The sequence below is a fragment of the Amblyomma americanum genome, chromosome 1 (assembly GCF_052857255.1).
Source record: "Amblyomma americanum isolate KBUSLIRL-KWMA chromosome 1, ASM5285725v1, whole genome shotgun sequence".
Classification (NCBI taxonomy): Eukaryota; Metazoa; Arthropoda; class Arachnida; order Ixodida; family Ixodidae; genus Amblyomma; species Amblyomma americanum.
Genome location: NC_135497.1, coordinates 111,232,126 through 111,253,899, shown reverse-complemented (window position 1 = coordinate 111,253,899; position 21,774 = coordinate 111,232,126). Strand labels below are relative to the sequence as shown.

At 48.0% G+C, this 21,774-nt stretch overlaps 1 protein-coding gene across 1 annotated transcript in view; it reads right to left on the bottom strand.

Annotated features, from left to right (window-relative positions):
* Positions 1-229: 229 nt before the first annotated feature.
* LOC144113452 (forkhead box protein F1-like) overlaps positions 230-21,774 on the bottom strand; it is a 62,728-nt gene continuing 41,183 nt past the window's right edge. Inside the window, exon 2 of the mRNA XM_077646539.1 lies at positions 230-3,272. Coding sequence (XP_077502665.1) covers positions 3,109-3,272 — 164 coding nt within the window. The 3' untranslated portion in view covers positions 230-3,108. The remainder of the gene's footprint in view (positions 3,273-21,774) is intronic.

Genomic DNA, 21,774 nt, shown 5'->3' with positions numbered 1-21,774 from the left:
CCACGCGGAATTGTTCGATTTGCGGAAATGATCACGTCTGCTGACTTTCAAATAAATAATTCCAGTGACATATTGCTTTCACTATCGCTACATCAATTAGAATACTTGATGCACCTCAAATTAGCTCGCTGGCAATCCAGTGGCCCAATAATCGGCTTGTGCATACGCTGTTGGTAAATTGTGGATTATGTAGCTGATAAAAATTCGCACATCAGAAACGGGTACGTTTGGATGAAATTTCCAATCACTTTATTACAGCCAGGTCTTTGCGCAGTTGGGTCAGGAGATAGAATGAAGCACAACTGTGCTGCATACAACATGGTCTTTTTTTTTCTCATGTATAGAATGCAGTGTGTGAAATAGTAATTCACAGCTATTCAGGTTGCACATTTTCAAACTCGCGCAGTTGCTTTAGCAAGACTTACGGGAACAAGATCAGCACAAATAAAGGAGAGCCTTAAAAATACAGGAAGGGTCCTTGGTTTGATAGCTATCGCAGGGCATAAATACTAACAGAGGCATGTCTAGGAATTTAGCTTCATCAGAAGCACAAGAAAACACACTTCTTACTGCTTCCATCGCTTCGCTCGCCTCGCAGCACATCTTCGAATAGCAACTAGAAGAGACGGCGCAGCGCTCATCGCGGCAATCTTATGCAGGTACCCTTGCGGTAAGACGAAAGGCACAATTCGAGTCTGAAAATAAACGAAACACTCAACAGTCACCGGAGCTAACACATCTAAGAATACACATACATACGAGCGCTTCCTTAAATAAACAACCATTGCAGTATGCTAACGTCTTCGAGACGTCCTACAACAAGTAGAGGCTTCAGGTATGCCCTTCCCCTCAAAATATACACCACTGCGGCTATGTTCAGCTTGTCTCAAAGCTATACCACGCAGTGAGACGAAACTCTGACTGATTCCGCTGAGTCTTCTTATCCATAGCGTAAAGAACAGAAGCACGGGCACTGAACCCTCAAGAAACTGGCAGATGAAATGTTATGAAAAATGACGCGCGATTTTTCCTATTTGTTTGCAGGTCGGCAAGCGACATGGAGTCCTCGCATGTATCTTGCGCCGATTCTTTGAGGCTCGAAAGGAAGGAGAAAAAAGGGAACGGGAAGGAGAACTGCGCCCAGGTCGACGAATAGAAACGTGGCTTAATACTGTCGGTAGGCCGCCAACTGTGCAAGAATGTAGGCGTATAATTTTGGCGGAATACTACTTTCGAGGTGCAAGAAACGCGCCGGTAACGTACAAGCAATCCCTATGCGCGCAGCAGTAACAGATGACAGCAATATGAAACCCTGTGCATGCTAAAACACTATTGTGCCTTTTTCCCTCGCATGCAGCGGACATCTGAAAGAAAAACGCACTGGTATATGCCGCCGACGCAGCCGTCACCGAGCTTCACAACCATGGACTACGCGTGGGAAGAACGAAACTGACGACGGAAGGCACATTTTTTCTTCTCACAGGTAAACCTGTTTTCATGGTAGTACACCACGCACTACAAACTGAAACGATCTTACACATCAGACATATCTAAATGTCAAATGGGCGTTGAAGGGTCCCAGAACCGCCTTCCTCTCTTCATTCTGTTATTGATCGCAAAAACACCAGGATCCTGTGAGCGCCTTACGATCGATGTCGTTGCGCAGCAGGAGCGGGAAATTTAAATGTACAATATTTAGCCCTTAATTGCCATTAACTTGACTTGAATTATTCTCGTAGTTTTCCTTCGCCTTGCTGCTCCAAGAGCAACGCCCCGCTCACCAAAAAGCTGCGGCAGGCACCGTTCCCCATTACAACTCTACTCAGTAGTACCTTGAGCGGCGGCGCTGGTTAGTGCGTGCGTTGAGCCCCCCCCCCCCCCTCCCCCTCTTTCCCCATAATAAGTTCACTGCGCTATTACGTCATACAGCAGCCGTGAGAAAGGAAAGAGCTTACTCTTGCTTTTCGCAGTGTCTTATGACTGGATCAGGGTAGATGTTTGGGCGAGTTGGCTGCTTGGTGTTGCAGCGCTACGCTTGTCGTCTTGTGACTTGGCTGACATTGCTCGCCAAGCTCAAGAGAAGGCTCGGGGACCCTTTAAGACCCGGCTTCGCATTTCGATCCGAAAAGGGCACTTTGGGCTGTAGAAGCGTCACCAGGAGTATGGACAAGGCACATCCGGCTTGCAGCTCTTTGTCTTCGAGTAATGGGGTGGATAGTTTCAGTTTCTTTTAGAGGGCTGAAACTGTTTTACTCTTCACGTATAGAAGCTGAAAATCCCCCCAGCGCGTCAGGTCAGGGCGGTGGAATCAGCGAAACCGCCATATCCGCTCTCCAGCAACATTCATTTCCAGTTTCGTTTTTTCAAGCCGGCAGACGTGTTGAGCAAGAAAAGAACGTAACCTCAGAGCGGCATATTTGTAAAAAATTATGCAGGCTATCCAAGAGTCGAAGTCATGTGTTTTAAAAAGTACAGCGCACAATTTTACTGCATTTAACTGCACTAGTTTGCCCTCAGTACTCACCAAAGACTGCCATTAATTTGGGCGCTTGACAACGAACTGATTGCGTAAGAAATTGACATTTTGACTAGCTAGCTCTACGAGGCAAAAAAAAAAAAGAGCAATGCAAAGTCTGCGAAGAGGTCGCCTCATTGTGATAGCTGTACTTTCTCCTCCTGGCGCTCAATGAGGAAATCAACAAAACGCCACCCAGATGCACGCCATAGCAGTTGTGATGAGGCGAGTGGTTGCCACGACCAGTCAACCGCGCCCACTTGGAATAAAAAAAGACTTCACTACCTTGGGCATTGATTGGATGGACACTGGCTTGGCTGCCGAACAACTTTCGCTCGAGACACAGTGAAATGTTTCTCGAACATGAGTAACCACCCTGCGGCATTCTAAAGACAGCAAAAGCTCGGTATTTGGCACGAAATGTAATGGTCGGCAGAGTCGCGACACTTTCTCGATTGCCTGTGGCGCGTGGTTTGCAAGCCGATCCTAATTAAAACGGCTGCAGGCGGCATCGTGTTTAAAGTCGACTAGCAATTTGACTTCGTTCTTCTGATCTGTGCACCACTCGGTGCACGAGGGGAGGCGGCTGCTGCTCAGAGGGCGTACTTGGGCTCGTAGTAGAGCGGCTGGGGCAGCGCGGACGTGGGCGCACCGGGGCTGAGGCTGCCCAGGCCGGAGAGCGGGGCGGCCGAGAAGGGGCCCGCGGAGAAGACCTTGCGCTCGCACGGGCTGCTTCCGCTGTGGGAGAACCGCATGCCTGCGTGAGAGGGGAAGAGGGAGGGAGGGAGCGGTTAGCGTTCGCCAAATGGGGCTCTTGTCGCCACGCATGCGCGGTCGCAACTGTCGACGCGCCCTTAGAAAGCGACGCCATTATGCGCATCGGCCGATAAAGGCCAGCATTTTGCGTTCGCTTCTAGCTTTTTCAGTGCGACCGTTGCGAATGCGGCCTGAACACATCCGCAAGAACGCTCGTGGGAGAAGAGCCGAGTTATCCAGGATATATGGTTAGACGTGAGCAGGAAACTTGACACAAGCGGGAGTATCAAAATAGTGTACCACTTAATAGTATGGGGAATAATAATGTGCGATAGGATAGGACTATGTACCTTAAGATAGATCGGTATGTACATATACGCATGCCGTTCAATCTAAGTGGTCTCGGCTTACCGTAGGAGGCACGGAATGTTTGTTTTTCTTTTTGTGGATATTGTCCCATAATAAATTGCCAGGTTTTGTTCAGCAATTTAATTTTAGCGCCCAGAGAACAACGGCTGAAGTACTGAGGCAGAGTTGCTCAAGGAACAAGCTGTCATTCGCAATGGGATTTCACCTTGCCAATGTGTTCAGGATTGCAGATTTAAAAAAAAGAGAGAACGAAAAATCGCTGCTCATGTCATTGCTATAAGAGCAGGGTATGTATATATGTTTAGTATAAACTCGCATCCGCGACGCTAGCTTGATTTAGGGCAATGATATTTTCTGTCACAAATGCACAGGGCTGCATGAAGCGTACCGCAGTAAGTGCAAAGTCCTTACGGTGCTAGTCAGGTACGTGCTTTGAAATAAAAATGTTTTTACTCATTGGACTGGAAGAACTGTGGAATCAGCTAGAATAAACAAGATTAGTTCAGTGAGTTCCGCCATCAGTTGTTAGTGTTAAATATCGCACATACTGTCGGCGAAAAAAAGTGCGTACGGTGGGACGGAGAAAAAGAAAACAAAAAATCAACTGCCTCCCAGCCCTGGTCATGCAGCCTGTGATACGAAGGCGCAGCTGGCACTTTTATGACGGGTTGTGTGGCAGTGCACACTCCCGACTCCATGCTGCATACTATAGGCTGCGCGAAAATTCAGTTTTTCAGAAATAATTTAGAACTTATTTATTTTTGTCGTCTCTTGCATAGATACCGTAAAATATTAGAGCCGACAGTCCGTCAGGCGACTGTGTCGCGGCCAACGGGCGTCGGTTGGCGGTGGCCGACTTTGGCTACAACACACAAGGCGAGCTCTTCGCAAGACCATCGTCCTTTATGCCGCAACGCCGTCTGTTCGCAGCCACCCAAGAAGGCAAAAACCAGAGAAGCCACGACGCGAGACAAGCGCTCCCTGTCTTGTGAGCGAGGGTACGACGTGCTCCTTGTCGATGGTGCCCCATGCATATATGTACTACGTGCTGGCGAGCCCGGTTCTATCTCGACGTTTTGTATGGTTCTATCTGGTATCGTGGCACGAGTTCCGTTTTTGCTTCGGATCGGCTATGGAAGGTTCAGTTGGTACGAAACGTCGTACGCTGTGGAATGCATTGTTAGCGAATTGAAAGTGGAGGGTAATCTTTGTTGCAAGAGAGCAAAAGAGAGAAATGATTAAAACAAAAAGAAAGAAAAAAGTGTCTGCTATTTTTTGGTTCTTTTAGCGAAAGTACTATTTGTACACCTTCTTTTCGTCTAAACGTGCGGCAAGATGCACTGCACTTGACTCCTTCGCTGCAGCGTACGCTCCGCCTGCGTCCGTTCAGTTGGTTGAAGTTACGGGCTAACCGCGGTATTTCTAGGTAGCTGGTGGAACAGAAAACATATGCCACTGACGCCTTTGCTCACAACCTCAGAGCAGAGCTTGTGGCTTGCAGTACCTTCCTGTTGCGACAACTTTCCCCAACTGCTTTCCTTGCAAATCTTCTATTACCGAGACCTTCCCGTTGGCCCCTCCAAGCGGGCCATCAGAACTCTTTCTCGACACCAGCGGCACGCCTGATTTTTTTCGGGAAAATAGCAATTATCCTTCGTTACTGGCCATTTAGAGCTTCTACACACATGCTGGAAATAACGGTAAACATTTCCACAAATTGTGAGGCAGCTCTAGTGAGTTTGACGAGTATTAGCCTGGTATTTTTTTTTTTTTTGCAACAAAGTATCTTCGCCACATGCACCAGAGGAGGGTTCATGCAGAAAAATTTCAGCACCTGTGCAGCCTCCTCTCAAGATGCCGAACCGTGACAGTAATACATTCAAAGCATATGGCGCCCGCCGGCGGTTGAGGAGAAAAGCAGCTGTGCTTCATTTGTTAGAACAGTAAAATTTTCTCGGATATCGCGCTAGTTGATATAAAGCGGCAATCTGTCGAGCATCACGTCTGGAAAATTAGAAGTCGAATTCAAAGTGTGAAAGCCAACTGTCCTCCAGAAGCACCAACCCCAAGCCACCTCCTCACCCCAACCCCTCGCTAGGGGGCTGCACCTCCTCTCCCACCTTCACCTACCCACCTACCTCTGCCTCCCTCCACCATAAAGAAAAATTCTGCCGCGTGTATGAAGACTCGGCTTAGAGTAAGAACAGAGTAATCATCGAGTGTAAATCCAACTCAGGTTTCAATCAGGTTTCAATTTTGTGAATTTTTTTCTTATGCCTTTTTCCACCGAGGATCAGCACACGTTCTTTCGTCCTTGTGCTTACAGATTCAAACTGGCGGATCATCTCTTTATCCTCGCCAAATTGAGAGTCATCACCATGGGGTCCGTGGCACCTGGTGCGATGGCCCGCCGTATAAGCCGCGTAATTGAGAAAAAGTCCAGCCTTGTCGCGATATCAAGCACATATGGACACCCGCTAGACTAGGACAGCTGGTCTTCCTAACTAGGCGGGAGGTAAATTTTTGTTCGTGAAACTCATCCACTTTGCGGATATCGGTGTAAGCAAATTGGTAATGATACACTCGCTATATTACAAAGGCCTATGAGCATCACATAGAACAAAAAAAAAGAAATACAAGCAACTATCGTTAACCGTCATGAGTGTGTGCAAGAAAAGTGAACAGGCTACATGACGTGGCTGTTGCATATTTAGACAACAAAATTTGAGGGACGCTTATACTTCGCCTTTAAAAATAGAAAGCGACAGCGTTATCGGGTCCCGTTCGCATCGCCTGCACAACACTTACACAAAAAACCTAAATAATAATTAAATCGTAATTACTACGCATAAGTACGTGTCTTTAGGACAGTTCATCACGGTCAAAGACCACAACGCATTCAGTAGGTCCACCTTCATACAGCTTGACCCAACGAGACTTAGTGGCCTATGGGTAGAGTAGAGTGGTCGTCTCGCAGTCCGAAGGTCTTGGGTCTGATTCACACCCAAATCCAGAAATAACCCAATTTTCTTTTCGCCTCATTTAATTTGCTTCAGTGTCTTGAACCTTCCTGAGAGATTTGGCGTCGGCCCGAACATACTTTGACCCGTTCCTGAATATTATTATTTACTTGTTTCCATCAGGATTTTTCGCTCACAGCTAACGACGCCAACGACAATGATCACTCCAGCTTTTCTGCGACACACGACAATGATCACTCCAGCTTTTCTGCGACACGGGACCCTTAACTTCGTCGCGTTGAATTTTCGTACCAGCTATTAAAAGTGGGAGACTGAGTCCGTTGCCAACATTTCGACTGGAGCCATGACGAAGACCAGTCTACGCTGACGCATCGGCCCAGGCGTGGCGCTTCCACCCGCGCTCTGTTTTTCTTTCCTCTTCTGTTAACCGGGCGCCATGGTGAAGGCAAGCTTCCTGGTAAAGCGTTGGCGCGGGCTTCCGGCGTTGCCGTAATTTCGTTCTGCGCGTGTTTTTCGCTATTTAGTCTCTGTTTTCCCTATACGTTTCACCAGCAACCTGACCAATAGCTCTTTGACGTCGGGCTTATCGAACGGTGTATTTGAGCGCCAGGGCTGGGCATCTGCGGCGTGCTATAGTGCTGAGCACGAGATCCAGGTTTCAGTTAGGCCCGCAGCTGCCGCATTTCGAAGGGCGAAAGGCAAAAGAGCCTAACCATGAAACGGCGTGCCTCCGTGGGTCGCGTTTTCGCGATGACGGTTAGCTTTGAACGACGAAAACTAAATGACTACAACGTACAGTGCAAAGAATTTTTTCACACTTAATGAAATGCATGTGTTTTGTCAATTAGACGGGGAGCTATTAATATGCGTCATTTTTATGATTTTAGGTCTTTTTTTTAGAGTGCCGATTCTAAATAACTATCCATTGGAGCCAAAAACCGCTCCGAACGTACCGAGATTAACATTTTATTTAAATGCTGCAGAAGTAGCCCTCTTTTTTGTGCAGTAGTTTTTCCCGTACGCAACCGCAAGCAAGCAAGTCGACCAACAGTATTGTTTTATGCACTACGTTGTTTGCTCAGTGTGCTCGTACCAACTAATATTGCTATTAACAACGCATACCTTTGAAACGTAAATGCATTTATCTTTCTAATGAGCTACAACTTGTCTTTCTGTCTTAAGCTGAAGGACCACAGCGATCGCGCAGAATATTGTGAGAAATGGCCAGTGGTCGAGCACGCGTGGGAACCTCGCTTTAAAAATCAGCTTCCTGCTCCCAACGGCCAAGTAATTCCCATTTTTTGGCCCATCCTTACGAAATTATTAGTAATTTTGATTTAAATATCTATTCTGGCACGTATGCCGTGAACTAAGCATGCGTCATAAAACGCTGCTGTATATGTTTCAGAAAACACGGAGATCCGTAGCACAGAACACGGAGGAATGTGGTGGAAAACGAACTGCTGAGCCCACGGCTGCAAAGTTTCTTGTGTGCTGCGTTCATGAGAGCATCCAGACTTTAGCAGTACATTTTGATTATAACGTTGGCAAGCCAAGCTTTTGCTCAGGTCTGAAGAGGATATATATGCTTTTTTCGAGTATTTCGAAAATGTTTTGCGACTCTTTACCGCTACTACGAAGGCAGAAATGAAATTGCTGCAAAACTACACCTGTTAGAGTGTTTACATGTAGAACAATGTTTTATATTACACGGGGTTCTCTAAAGTGCGTCACAACCTCAGTACACGAGCGTTTTTGCATTTCACCTCCGAGGAAATGCCGCCGCCGAGAGCAGGATTTAGCTTGCGACCTCGTGTCCAGCAAGAAAACGCCATACATCACTGAGCCACCGCGGCTGGCATGCCTTCGCTTTGACGGTACACTGCCGTCCTTTTAAAGGCACGGCCATTCACGAAATAATGCAACTGTCGTAAAGATTGCATGCGTGGAGCAAGTAAAATGCAATAAAATATCGCAATGCTCAGTTAAAACTCCGGGTCCATCAGTAACTTAACCCGTACTTTTTTGTTTTAAAAAGAGTGAAGCTAATGAAACTTTAGCGGCCTCTTGGCGACCTTTCTTTCTTTTCGTTCTTCGATCGTTTAGGCGGAAGCTCCAAGTTGAAGCTTATACTCGTGCCGCACGGGCAATTTCATTCCCATGAAATGCTTACTGTCTTAAGTTTTAATGCATTCGCGCGGTGCCACACGCGTAAATTTAATGGCATTAGCCTTACTGCCATTCGCAACCTACTGAGTTTGCCACAACTCATTCGCCCGGGCAATGCGTACTCTCTTCCCCATTCCGCACTCAGAAAAGCGCGCAGCTTTGTGAGAGTAACAACTTCCCATCCAGTAGCAAATGGTTCCTTCATAACTTTCAGTCAGATGAGGCATCTCTACTGCATTTTCGATGCGACGAGCGCCACTTTTACCAGCGCTTCTGACAGATACTCACGGCTTATGTGCTGCTGACACGCGAGTGTATGGCAACTTTTTCGTCTTGTCAAGCAAGAACGGCGTAATTTTCAGCAGACACTTTTATGTTACATTTTAATGACTATGCCGAGATACTGTGCTCATTACAACTGTTTATATTCAGGTGCAATTTCTGACTGCCTCGCAAATGTTATCGCCATCGTGACTTTCATATAATGGCATTAAATGTGGATGTGTAGCAAAAACTCCGAAAATAATGGAATTAACCAATTTAAGGCCGTTTCTTGTGCGCCTGTGGCACGGCTACTAATCTTAACAGAAGGAGTAGCCCGGTGTGAGCGAGCATCTAGGCGGCAGTCTTGGCTTTTCCACTATACCCTATGTATGAGCGACCACGAGACTTCAGTACCATACGCAATGTGAGAATAAAGAGCGAGGCTTGGAAGGAACCGGATGTTTTGACATGCAGGCCCATTCAGCGCATAACCACTGGACATTGCAATATGCATGTTGCATGCGCAACTCCCGAGACACATACTTTTTTGAACAGCTATTTTTTCATGTTTGTCGCCTTCGTAAGTTGGCTTTTAAAGTACGATGGAAATTCTGGTCAGAACTGTGAGCACGAAACAGCCGGACACTAAATTTAGTCAAGGTTATACACATGTACGCACTTTCAAGCATAGAGACGTAGTAAAAATGCTGCACTAATAAAGCTGAACTGCAGGCGCTCGTTACTGGCTGCTCTTTTCAAATGCACACTTGCTGAAACACCTGTGCGGGCGTGAAAGTATTTATTTATAATTGTAGGTGACTGCATGGCGAGAGAAATTGGTTTCATTCCCTACCACGTTTCATTCCTGCCACGCGGTAGGGAATGAAAAGAGGGAAGAGCGGAAGTGCGACCTGTATAGGTGGTCATCCATCAATACTCAACAGCGCAAAAAAAAAAAGAACAGGAATAAGGAAGGAAAGAAGTGCACAATGCAAGCGTTGACTTTAAGCTTTTATCTCTCTCATTGTCAGAAAACGGCCACGTATAAGTTTTTGCTTGTCATACCTTCGATGTCAAACTTTAAAGCAATATCTCTAAGGTCGCACAAGAAGAGAGCCAAGGCCTCGTCAGACTTCACGCCCTTTGCCTTGTCTTAAACTTTCATTTGAAAAAAAAAAACTCAAGCTAAAAAAACAACAACATACATGCACATTTCCTGTGGAAGATGAAGATAAAGCCAAGTTTAAACTCAAAGCTTGATGCGTGTCCTTGCTTGACTGTCTACTTAGAGCTGCTGTATTGTATTACGCGGAGTAAATTGTCCTCAGTTCTAGAAAGGCGAGCGGGTAATATATATGTTACAAAGAGGATGCTGCTAGAGTTCGATTTACAAAACAAGCAAGGAAAGACCGGCATCACGCTTTCGAAGACATCCGGACTGGAGGGAGGTTGCAGCAGAAATCACACCAAGAAAAAATAAAAACAGTAGGTAAAGAGATAACCCGAGAAACAAGGGAATAGACTTCAAAGCAAGTAAAGAAATCAGGAGTACTGATTATGATCTCCTATATCCTCATAGCTGTGACATTGCGCTATCGCCAGAGATGGGGTTACGGACTAGCCTGTTTGCTGCGTCGCAAGCTTACCCACCTCTCTCTGCTTTTTTTTTTTTGTAATGTCAGAATGAACACGAAACAACTGTTAATAATAAATTATCGCAAACACATGTTTTCATTGCGCAGGAACTGGGATCAGGAAGAGCACGAGGCCAGTGCGTCAAGCCGATAAGGCGACCTTTTGTCAATAAAGCCGATCCAGGCAATGCTGTTTGTTTTTTCGTGTCGAACGCGCATGTTTACTACTAATACGAGAGTTCCAAACATAGTCCTAGCAAAAGTGGTACGTTTTCACCTATACATATCGTGTAGGGCATACACGCGGCACTTGTGTGGAAGCAATTAGTACAAGAGTTGCCGGCGTGTTTGCCCCGGTACTCAGCATCGCTCGATACGCGCGGGTTTTCGTGTATATTTACATACGGCCTTTGCATGACCTCTCCGTGTGAGTTTACGCGACAACTCGCATGTATCAACAAACTGAGTGCGGAGTGATATAACGGTTCTCTTGTACCATGGCCGAGCCAAACAATATATCGCCGCACCCAAAGAGCGGCCCGCGGCAGCGCTGGCTCTCTCTAAACAAACGCACACAAAACAGGGGAAAACTTTATTTTTCCGCGCCGTAACTTCTCCTTCCCTTTTCGATTCTCGCATCTTCCGTACAGCCTGGGGAGGGTTTCAGGAAATGGGCGATACGCGACCAGGGAGAGCTCCGCATTGCAAGCGCCTGCGAACGGGGACCTGTGTACCAAAGTGCGCGCGCAAGCCTTGTGCATTCGGGTGGCTCAACGTTCGTAGAGCAGCACCAGCTATAGCAGTGTCGCATTTACAATACAGTGACGTTTCTTCGCACGGCAGGCGGCTTACACTGGTGCGGCCCTAGAGCGGGAATCCTACGTAATTCGGGAAGCAGGATGAAATGCACAATTTCCTGCGACACAAGCACAAGATGAAAAAAAATGGCGTGTGAGGTTTAATGTCCCGAAGATATACGCGTAGGAAGAGGGGAGGGGGCGCTGTGAGGGATGCTGTGTTGGAGGGCTTCCGAGCACGCGGCACACGGATTTTTTTTTTTTTTCATTTTACGCTCAATCGAAAAAGCAGTCGCCGTGACCGGGTTTAGATCCCGCGACCTTAGGCCCAGCAGCCGAAATAGGACTGAAAAATGAAGTCGAAACTCGGATACTTTCACGCACTTAGACACTATTATAACTTGTAGTAGGCACGTGAAGCCTTCCAATGTTGCAGCAGTATGTTTTGGTGTTAGAAGCTGCAGGAATATAATGGAGCCATATAGTTCCGTGCATGGTTGCAGGTAGTACTTGTACAAACAGAGTGAGTTCGTGGCGATCCAAGGCGAGACGACCACGGCCGCATTTACTGTCAAAGAGAATCCCGGAGGCAAACGATATAGGCGACAAGCTGCGGCTTAATTCCGCAGGACCCCCGATAGCGTTCTGAGGCATTCTTCGTCTTCCTAGATGCGCGTATCATGGACGCCGCCCGCGTCGCTACAAGCCCTTTACTTAGTTGCCACTGATGCCTTAATTAGCAGTTATTCAAGGTCTTGCAGGTCGGTGAAACTTTGCGCTCAGCGCTTCTTTGAGGGCGTGTGTGCTGCGGTGGGCTTTTTTTGCTATTTTACCTTTCCATGCACCCCCTTAACGGTTGCAGTATGGTAGAAAGGCGCGATACCATTCTCGTTAATCGCTCTACGTGCCTGCTTTGTTGTGCTCTCTCGCTCCCCCTTGCACCTCTGGGCATTTGACGGAACGCCGCGTGACATGCGGCTACAGTTTGGCTGCAATCATAGAGGTAATTATCATTGCTTCGTGAATGTATGCCGCTCGATTACGGTAGGTATCGGCAAACTGCATCGCACAGTTGTCGTTGTCAATTCTTTGAGCGTTTGAGATGTACATCGACGCGAAGAGGAGACAGAGAGAACTGGTGGAGACATATCGTCGGGCAGAAGAAGCTGCCAGTGGAGACAGCACAGGAGAGGAAGAATTAGAGCACATCCATGAGAAATATCGGCCCCGCATAATACAAGAGGGATAAGCTGAAGGAGGAAAGAGTTGCCAGTCCGTTAGCATTAGCCGCAGGGTTTTTCAAAACTATCTAGAAGTAAAATCGGCGTCATCGTCTGTGCGATTTTTGAAAAGCACTTCATCCACCGCGGAAAAGCTGAGAAGTGGCCACTTCGTATTAGCCTTGGCTAGAGTTGGACCGAAAACGTGGATTTTGCCCAGAACCATATCTGTACCGCAATGCTCTCGGCTCTGTGTTGATTAAATTATTTGAATAGAGCGTTCTTCGTTCCTTTAATCAAACGTAAGGAGCTCGCTCACGCGCTTGCCCGCGAGCATTCGTACCGGGCTTCCGGGAGGCCCGCGGCCCACCTCGAACGGGCGTTTCGCCTTCTCCGTCCAATTGGCCGGGCTTCACATCGCTCGCCAGCATTAGGTTCGTACGGCAAGCAGCAAAGCACTTCTTTAAAGGCGCCCTGAAACGCCTTCTGAGGAGAGCACATTAACTAACTTAATCACTGCACTGTGTTGCCATGAAAACCAGAGCCAAATAATACTCTTCTATACCCAGCAGACGACCTACAATCACGCGTCAAAGTTGGCGAGCCCTTCCCGGCGACTTTTTCATGCTCGCGCCCTCCTCCGTCCCCCGCATCTGCGGAGACAGGGTGACAGGTGGCCATTGGTTAGATTATTTCAGACGTCAGGCGGCTACCGTGGCCGCGGCCAATAAGCCGCTTTGCTCCGGCGGGTCGGGAAGCTCCGCTCCCAGAGGGGGGGGGGGGGGGGGGGGGGGGGGCGGCGGCGGAGGAGCGCCTACCTTCCAGCGTGCAAAAAGTGTCGAGAGGAGAGGGAAAGGCGCGAAGATGCTGAAAATCAAATTTTAACTACAGATAACTCAGCTTCTACAAAGCGCAATTTAAAAATCCTTGCTGGGCACTATTCGTGAAGCGGCGTGCTTCAATATCCCAGGCATGCCGCAACTTTATTAGAGTCCCCTTCACAGCCCCTTTAAGCTTTGTCTTGGGGAGAGTCGTATTGTTACGATTGCGTCCGCGTGTTTTGCTAAACATCAGCCAAGCCAAATACGACGTGTCCACTGCCCGGCATTCCTTGAGACGATGAAGTGTGCCACGTCGCTACTTTTTCCTCTGGGTAAATGAGTGAGAGTATAAACTTCTATTAGGGCATGTATCTGAAGTCAACCGCTGGTTGGAGAAACTTAATGGAGTTAGCGGGAAGTCTGCAAGCTTTTTTTCCTCTCTCTGGCGCCACGGCGAACCGCCGATCTGAAAATGCAGGTCACAGTTATAAGGCATAGCCTGTAGGAAGGGGCTTGTTAGTTTAGTTGGCGTATACTGCGGTTTTCTTGCCGCTTGTTACGTAACGTGCGCTTAGGTCCCGCTGAACATGTTTTTCCAGGCACCTTGTTGTACACTATTTCGTAGTAAGTGTTAGTTAGACCTTTGCAACTTTGATCTTTTTCGTGATTTTGCTTTTTTATGTCGTTAGCTTGACATTCTGTATGGCGTGATTACCCGTGACTTCTGTGGCTACAGTTAGGTACGCTGGCCTATGGAAATTCATTATAATCGATTTCAATCTCCACCATTGCACAGGTGGACCTTTTTGTCCACGTACGAAAAATACCAAAAATTCGAGGCTTCATGCTTTAACTGTATACTCTTGCGGTCATTTCCGAACTAGCTCTATATGTCAGTCGGTCATTGCTGCACGATAAAAAAAAAATCTCGAAAAGCCGAAAATTTAGCAATTTGGGTGCAGTGTAATTGACATTGCCTCACAGAAGGCCCCGCTTTCTAAAAAGAGGGATGATAAGAAATACTTGAGTAACAAACATCTACGATGTCGACGCGCTGTTTTGAATGAATACTTCTCATTGCGCTTCTATAGGCGTACACTGAGAACTTAGAGTAAATGAATCGTTACGTTTTTTAGCAGTTTGAATATTTGCACACCAAGTGACAGAAATCTGAATACAGTGGGGTCCGTCTTTCCCAGCGTCCTTGCCTAGCGCTTTTTAATTTGTAGCGCTCAGTTGACACGTACAGTACATTTCTTCTGGTTGTGCTGCGTTACGCGATAGTGTTGTGCACTGATCGCGTTGGCATGCGTTGTCTTTACAAGGAACGCATTGCTAGACACTTTACTGGCGCATATATGAAATGAGTTCGTTGGCTACAACTAAAAGTTATTCACGCGCACAGCCTGTATTCGGCCGCGAAGTGTTGAGGCCCACGAGAAGAAAAGTCGTATAGCACAGAGCACGCACACTTGTTATTTCTCTCTAAACAGCAGTTTTCGCCAGTAGAGAGAAAATGTCAGCAAAATCTATCGACCTTGCACACTGCGGGAGAAAAGCTCGACGAAGCAAGCTAGCGTTTTTTTTTTTTTGACGCCTTATTCGCTCTCCCATTCGGATCCATCCGCTACAGCAAACACGCGAGGATAGACGAACGGCCCGTCGTCACACCGGCGGGAACTGGGAGGACACAGGTGATTAGGGCGAAATTTACGGCTCCGGGACACCGTGTTGCGCTCTGGGCGCGCAGCGGAAGTTGCGACAGTCGCGTCCCCGACCCTCCGGCGGGCGCATGGGGCCCTGACCCAGCCGAGCTGTCTGGGAACTTCTCGGTGCGCCACTTGGCTTTGTGCGTTTCTGTGCCCGCGTGCGTTCTGTCCTTGATCCGGTGAAAGAAAAACACGGCGCCTCGTAGCGGGCCGGGCCCACACACAGGCAGCCGTATTGTCTTAGCTGGAGACACCCGGCCGCCTCTTCCTGTTCCTCGGCGAGGCCTGTCAGGCGGCCGCTGGTGCGGCTTCGCGCCGGCGGCTCCCGGCCATTACTGTCAGAGGCCGAGGGCCAGCCACGGAGGGCATCGGCCAGCTATTCTCAGTGTTCGCGCGGACAAAACGAGCCAACAACGGGCTTCCTCTGTGCCCAGAGAGCAGGCCGTGCGCACAGTATTCGCAATAGAGCCAGCGCCGATCGAATGCGAAAAGATGGACGCCGCGCAACCGCTCGCCATGCGACGCGCCCGCAGCACTGACGCCGGACGGATGTGCGCGCCGCCGTCCAGCTGCTTGCACACGAGGCGGGACCAGTCAGCGCTCACACTTTGCGCGCCCTTCGCAGAGCACCAAGTCGTGTCACCACGTATGTGTGGTGGTCGCATATAGTGTAAGACCAGGCTTGGCTCCTCATTCTGGGAAAATGGCAAAATTACAATGGAGCTTAGCATGGTGCCGCACTCTTCTGCGGAATGCGAAATGAAAAATAAAAAAAAATCTACGCCACGCGGTTCGAAATTCACTGGCTTCTGGGGGCGTCACGCTTTTGCAGCAGCAGGGAGCTGTTATTCCTGCCTTTCCCATCGCATCCGAGGGAGCGAACGCTACGCAGCGAGTTTTTCCACAGTATTGACGCACCGTACGGAACGGATAGCGACCAATCCCCACCCTGCAACGCCAGCCGCGAATGGCTTCCGCATTTGTCTCCCCTCTCGCCACATACCGCGACATGCTCTCCGCTCCCGGCTTCTATGGGTGGCGCCCCTCTATCCACGTACGGCGCTTGCACAACACTGCCTAGGATACGAAAAACGCCCAAGCACGACCTACTCCTCCAGGCGCCTACGTCACTACTCTCTGTGAAAGGCCGGTGCGCTCAGGGCATCTCGTGTGCGGGCCTCCGCCCCCAGCTGCGCGTGATGCGCACATCGCCGAGACCTCGCGCTTTCAGCCCCTAACAGCTATAGCTGTAAAATGAAACATTTAAACTTGTAGCAGTATTCCTAGTCGCTCACGTGTGTCTAACACCTCGCTTCCACACGTCTTACTGTCAAGTCCGTTACAAGGCCCCCGAAACACTATTCTCAGCTCATCCCTGTTTTTATATTACCTCTTTTCACACTTCTTAGTGTTAGCCTACTCTTTATGGCGTCATGGAAATCAAGCATCGCCGCTGGTTGGCTTCCATGCACAGGAGAAGAAAGCGTGTTTATGAGCGCATCGTGCATGAAGGGTCGATGTAGCCTCATGCCATCGGCCGCCGCGGTGGCTCAGTGGGTTATGGCGCTCGGCTACAGCCATCATGAACGAAAGTGTGCGCTGTGCCGGGTATGTGACAACGCATGTATTGATACGCAATACTCCGGTCTGTATACTCCTCTCTGTAATGCCTCCACGCCTTGAGAATACAGAAAAGAAATAAATAAATAAACTCTCACCTTACATCCCCACACCCCCTTTTCCTCCATGCTGCTGCCGACCACCTTTCGGTACCACGTGAGCCACATTCTGATTGCAAATCGCGAGTAAATGAGGCGCAAGCGCGTTTTCATCGCTACTTGCAACATCTCAAACACGAAGCCGCCGTAAGTGACAAGCGCAACAACATCCACATCACCGCACTGTAGCTGGGCACCCCCCACCTCAGCGCGGCACCCGGTGCGTACAGCAGCCCCCGCACCCCCCTAGTGGATACGGGGTTGTGGGCTACTGTTCGTGGCAGAAACACACACCTTTCTCTCTCAGTTTAACTCTCAGATACAGGAACACTAACTGTCAGTAGCTTGCTATGCCATCTAGTGAATCTAACAGGTTCTTTCTTTTTTTTTTCGCGTATAGGGAGTGTACGTCCGTATGGCTGCAGCATTTGTGCATATTGGGACATTCGGCAGTTACAAATGCGATATCGTTGAAAGTCGCACTGTGTCACTTGAGCTTTTGCCTTTTCGCGAAACAGTGTAAATATAACGGAATGATTTATTTCCTTGCACAGTACAGTGACATTCGATACAGTGTGGGTGCGAATTGACAAGAAAACAATTTTCAAACCCCCGCACAAGTACAGTGAGCAGCAGAAAGGCCAATCGCAGCGCGGTCACAATTAAGTGATTCATTTTCCCACGTGCGCACGTCAACAGCTGCCGGAGGTGATCAGTTCGTCTCTAATCATGTTTTGTAAAAAAAAAAAGAAAAAAAGATAACTTATATGCGACAGCGAAGCAATTGTAATATGTTTTTTGGGCTGAGGATCAAAACACCGAATTACACAATTTAGACTGTGCATGTTGAGTTGCATTGTCAACGTACCACGAAATAATTTCAGTCGCAGATTTCTTTCTGCGGTGTGCGAGTTTCCCAACGTAGGCTTTCTTTTAGTGCTGTTGTTTCCACTAATTGTTTGGTAAAATATCCTGGTGATCCATTTTTAACTTTCTCGGTCTTCTTTTTGTCAGCGCCTGTACGCGAGTTCCATGGCGTGCGCGCATATTAAGGCGAAAGCCTTTAATGGCTCATGCTCGCGACCGTGTCTGTCCGTCCGTACATTCGTTACGCTTTTCAGCAACTCGATAAGAAAAATATATTTGTGAACGATGGGATTCGAACCACTATCCTTCCGTTCCGCAGCCGAGCGTGCTAACGACTACGCTTTTTCCTGCCAACGCATATGTAGGTCTCCTCGTAGACGCTGGAGAGTGTTTGCGGAAAGGCGTCGCATCAGACAGATGCCTCCCAAACGCCCTCCAGTGTCTCCAGCATTTAAGATTCACAAACAACTGTGTACTTAATTAACATCTTAACCACACATCAGTGACACAAGCATCAACACCGCGCTAAAGGCTTTCGCCTCACCGCACTTTAGGTAAACAAAGAGCCCCCCCCACCTGAATTTTTTCTAATATGAACGCAGCATTACTTTTACGTGGCGAGCCGCCGCGGTGGCTGAGTTGTTATGGCGCTCGGCTGCCGGCCCGAAACACGCGGGCTCGATCTCGGCCGCGGCGGTCGAATTTCGATGAAGGCGAAATTCTAGAGGCCCGTGTACTGTGCGATGTCAGTGCACGTAAAAGAACCCCAGGCGGTCGAAATATCCGGAGCCCTTCACTACGGCGTCTCTCATCGCCTGAGTCACTTTGGGACGTTAAACCCCATAAACCAAACCAAAATATTACGTGGCGAATCACGAGCGGAGCCGCCGCGGTAGCTCAGTGGTTATAGCGCTCGGCTGCTGGCCCGTAAGGCGCGGGTTCGATCCCGGCCGCGGCGGTCGAATTTCGATGAAGGCGAAATTCTAGAGGCCCGTGTGCTGTGCGATGTCCGTGCACGTAAAAGAACCCCAGGTGGTCGAAATTTCCGGAGCCCTCCACTGCGGCGTCCCTCAAAGCCTGAGTCGCTTTGGGACGTTAAACCCCCACAAACCACCACGCGAATCACGAGCGGCGGGAGGGAGTTGTTTCATGCTCTGGCGCATAGAACGTGATATCTTACAGACCTTTTCACTGCTTACAGAATGATTGAGCGTGCGAGCGTGTTGGACTATGCTGCGCATGCGCAGTAGATGTCTGTATGAAATGCGCCAGTCACAATAACGACGCTGGCACAGCCCAGTGGAAACGTGGCTGCGCCCAAAAAGGCAGATGTGGAAAGGTCTACACGCCTTTGTCGTCAGCACAATCAGCATGACGATGGCAAAACAAGGATGGCGCCATCTACTTTCCTCACCAGGAACTATTCGCCTGCAGATATTCACCTTCTGTTCTCTTTTCACGGACGCATGTGTACCGTTTTTGCAAAGTGCTCACTGCATGTGCCGTTCTTGATGACAGAGGTATACTATGAGCCTAAGCACTTTGCGGTGAATGGAAGCCTGTTTCATTGTTTATATGATGACGATGATGAATTTTTATGACGCAAGGGAAGCTTTCGCCATTTATTTCACGGTAGACGACCGACCCACCTGCGAACCGCCGCGTGTGAGAAGATACGTAATTGCCGAAATATCAGTGATACAAATGAGAATGACAGGCACTAAGCTATCTCTGAGTGGTTCCCGCACAGTATTCGGTAAATAGCCGAAAGGGGATTACGGGCGTCGACGCTACTTTTTCTTAGGGAGAATTAAGGTACTGAAAGCAGCTTTTCGCTAATTCTATTAATGGCAACGCCTTGTTTATCTGTTGTTTCCTTTTCTAATTGTTCAAACGAAATGAATAAAAATAAAAAAGAAGTAAATCTACATGCATTGTTTTTAGTCAGATAGGTCAGACGACGGATGAAAACTAAATGCGGGAGCATTTTTAGCAATTTCAGCCAATCGGTGCATTACTAAATTTTGTGATTTGACGTGAAGAACGCCTAGAATTTGAGGTGCGTTCTGGCTGAGGAATTCAATTTCATCATCGGCCCGTACCATATTAATTTACTACGCAAATCATTTTCAGGGTATGCTAGGATCTAACATTTCCCCAACCGAAAGGATCTATCGACTTGGTAGACGGAACGAAGATGACGCTACAAAAAACAGGCTATTACTCTTGAAACTGCTCGGTTATAGTGATAAGGTCCGTATTGTGAAGCAATGTTTCAAGCTGAAGGGCTACGGAATTTCTATCAGTGAAGATACCCGACCGACACTACCCGACCAACACTCTTGCCATACCCGACCAATACTCTTGCCTAAATTCATCAACTAATATACTTAAAAGTATAACGCGCAGTACAAAGGACGCTATAATAAGCACCACACAGCACAGGTTTGTTAAAATCTCGCGAAGAAATGTTGGTGTTCTTTATGCGAAAGAGCGAAGTTGTGTGGAGAGTGTGGCGGCAGCAGTCGCAGGATACGGTTAATTGGATATCAGCGGAAAAAGGCATTTGTTTTGCAGTGGACACACTCAGGCTGCACCGAGACGTTACAACAATGCTACTATTTGTTTTGGTCAAACACTAATACATTGCTGTCAATGTCCTTTTTACAACGTATGAAAACGTTACAAATTACCTTTGGAATAACATTTTTTAATACCATAACCATTTACCTATCCCGCGCCTATTGAGCTTCGCTAGCCCGCTTACAAGAGATGCGAATGCTAATTTCAAACGCTTAGACGCCGTTATTGAACATGCTCCGCAATCTGACTTGAAGCTAGAAGACTAGTTCCATTTTCTCTTTAGTTTATCTTCATTCCGCGTAGCGATAATTTATGAAACGCTCGTGAGAACAGCCGAGCGTGGACGCAGGTATAATGGCTGGCTCCACCAGTGTGGCACGCGCCTTCAAAAGCGACAAATCTCGTGATTCAGCCCTGTCCACGATTTTATTTTGTCAGCCATTTGGGTTGCAGTGACTCTGAGAACGCTGCCTCAAGCATCCCACTAGCTCATAGGGCGAGGAAGGAAGACCTGAGGAGCCGGCCCGGAACATCGGTGGCGGCGCTTTTGTCAGTTTGTTATTTGGGACCGCTTTGCTCAAACAAGCTGCCGTTTTGAGAAGGGGGATCGCTGTTACCGACGTTATTTTCCTAATCTCTAGGGTTTCCACATCATTTGTCAGGATTTGATACCACCTGGGCTGCGATGGATTCGCAAAATGGCGCGCCAAACTGTAGGGCCCAAAGGGATTGTTTTCTAGCCGAAAAGCTGTATGAGCCAGAGCTCTGATGCCTTCTCAAGTATTTTCTATTAGACAGGCAGACATTTTCTATATTCCAAAGTTTTTTATTTAGATATATGTTTGGAAGTTTTGATCAAATTTTATCTAAAAACCTTTATTTCGCAAATAAAATTTGATGACAAGACATGCAACACTTTAACGAAGTTCACACTATTAAAAACTGTTTAATTGGCTTCATTTTGATGTATTGCTTTCAATTTAAAACCTTAGCGTTCTTAGAACAAAAAAAATACGGCCATTTCTCCTACGGTAAGGAAGAGTTCGTTAAACGCTTAAACAACATATGTGCCGGTTTTGCTAAAAAAAGTAACGTAGCTTTGAAAGACCAGACCCGCCAATTGTTATCCACCACAACTTAACACAGCTAAGGAGCAAGGGGAAACGAGGGAGTCAGGCACTACAATGCACGACAACTGTTGCATGCAAATCCCGGGGGCTCTGTCTCGTCAACGAAGCCTGTGTGTTAGCCGGCTGGAAAATCAAAATCGGCCCACGGCGCCATGACTGCTGTCGCGATGGCTTAATCGCAGTGGCCCAGTACGCATGAAAGGGAAACTGAATTCTGTCGCCACCACTGCTACATGGGCCG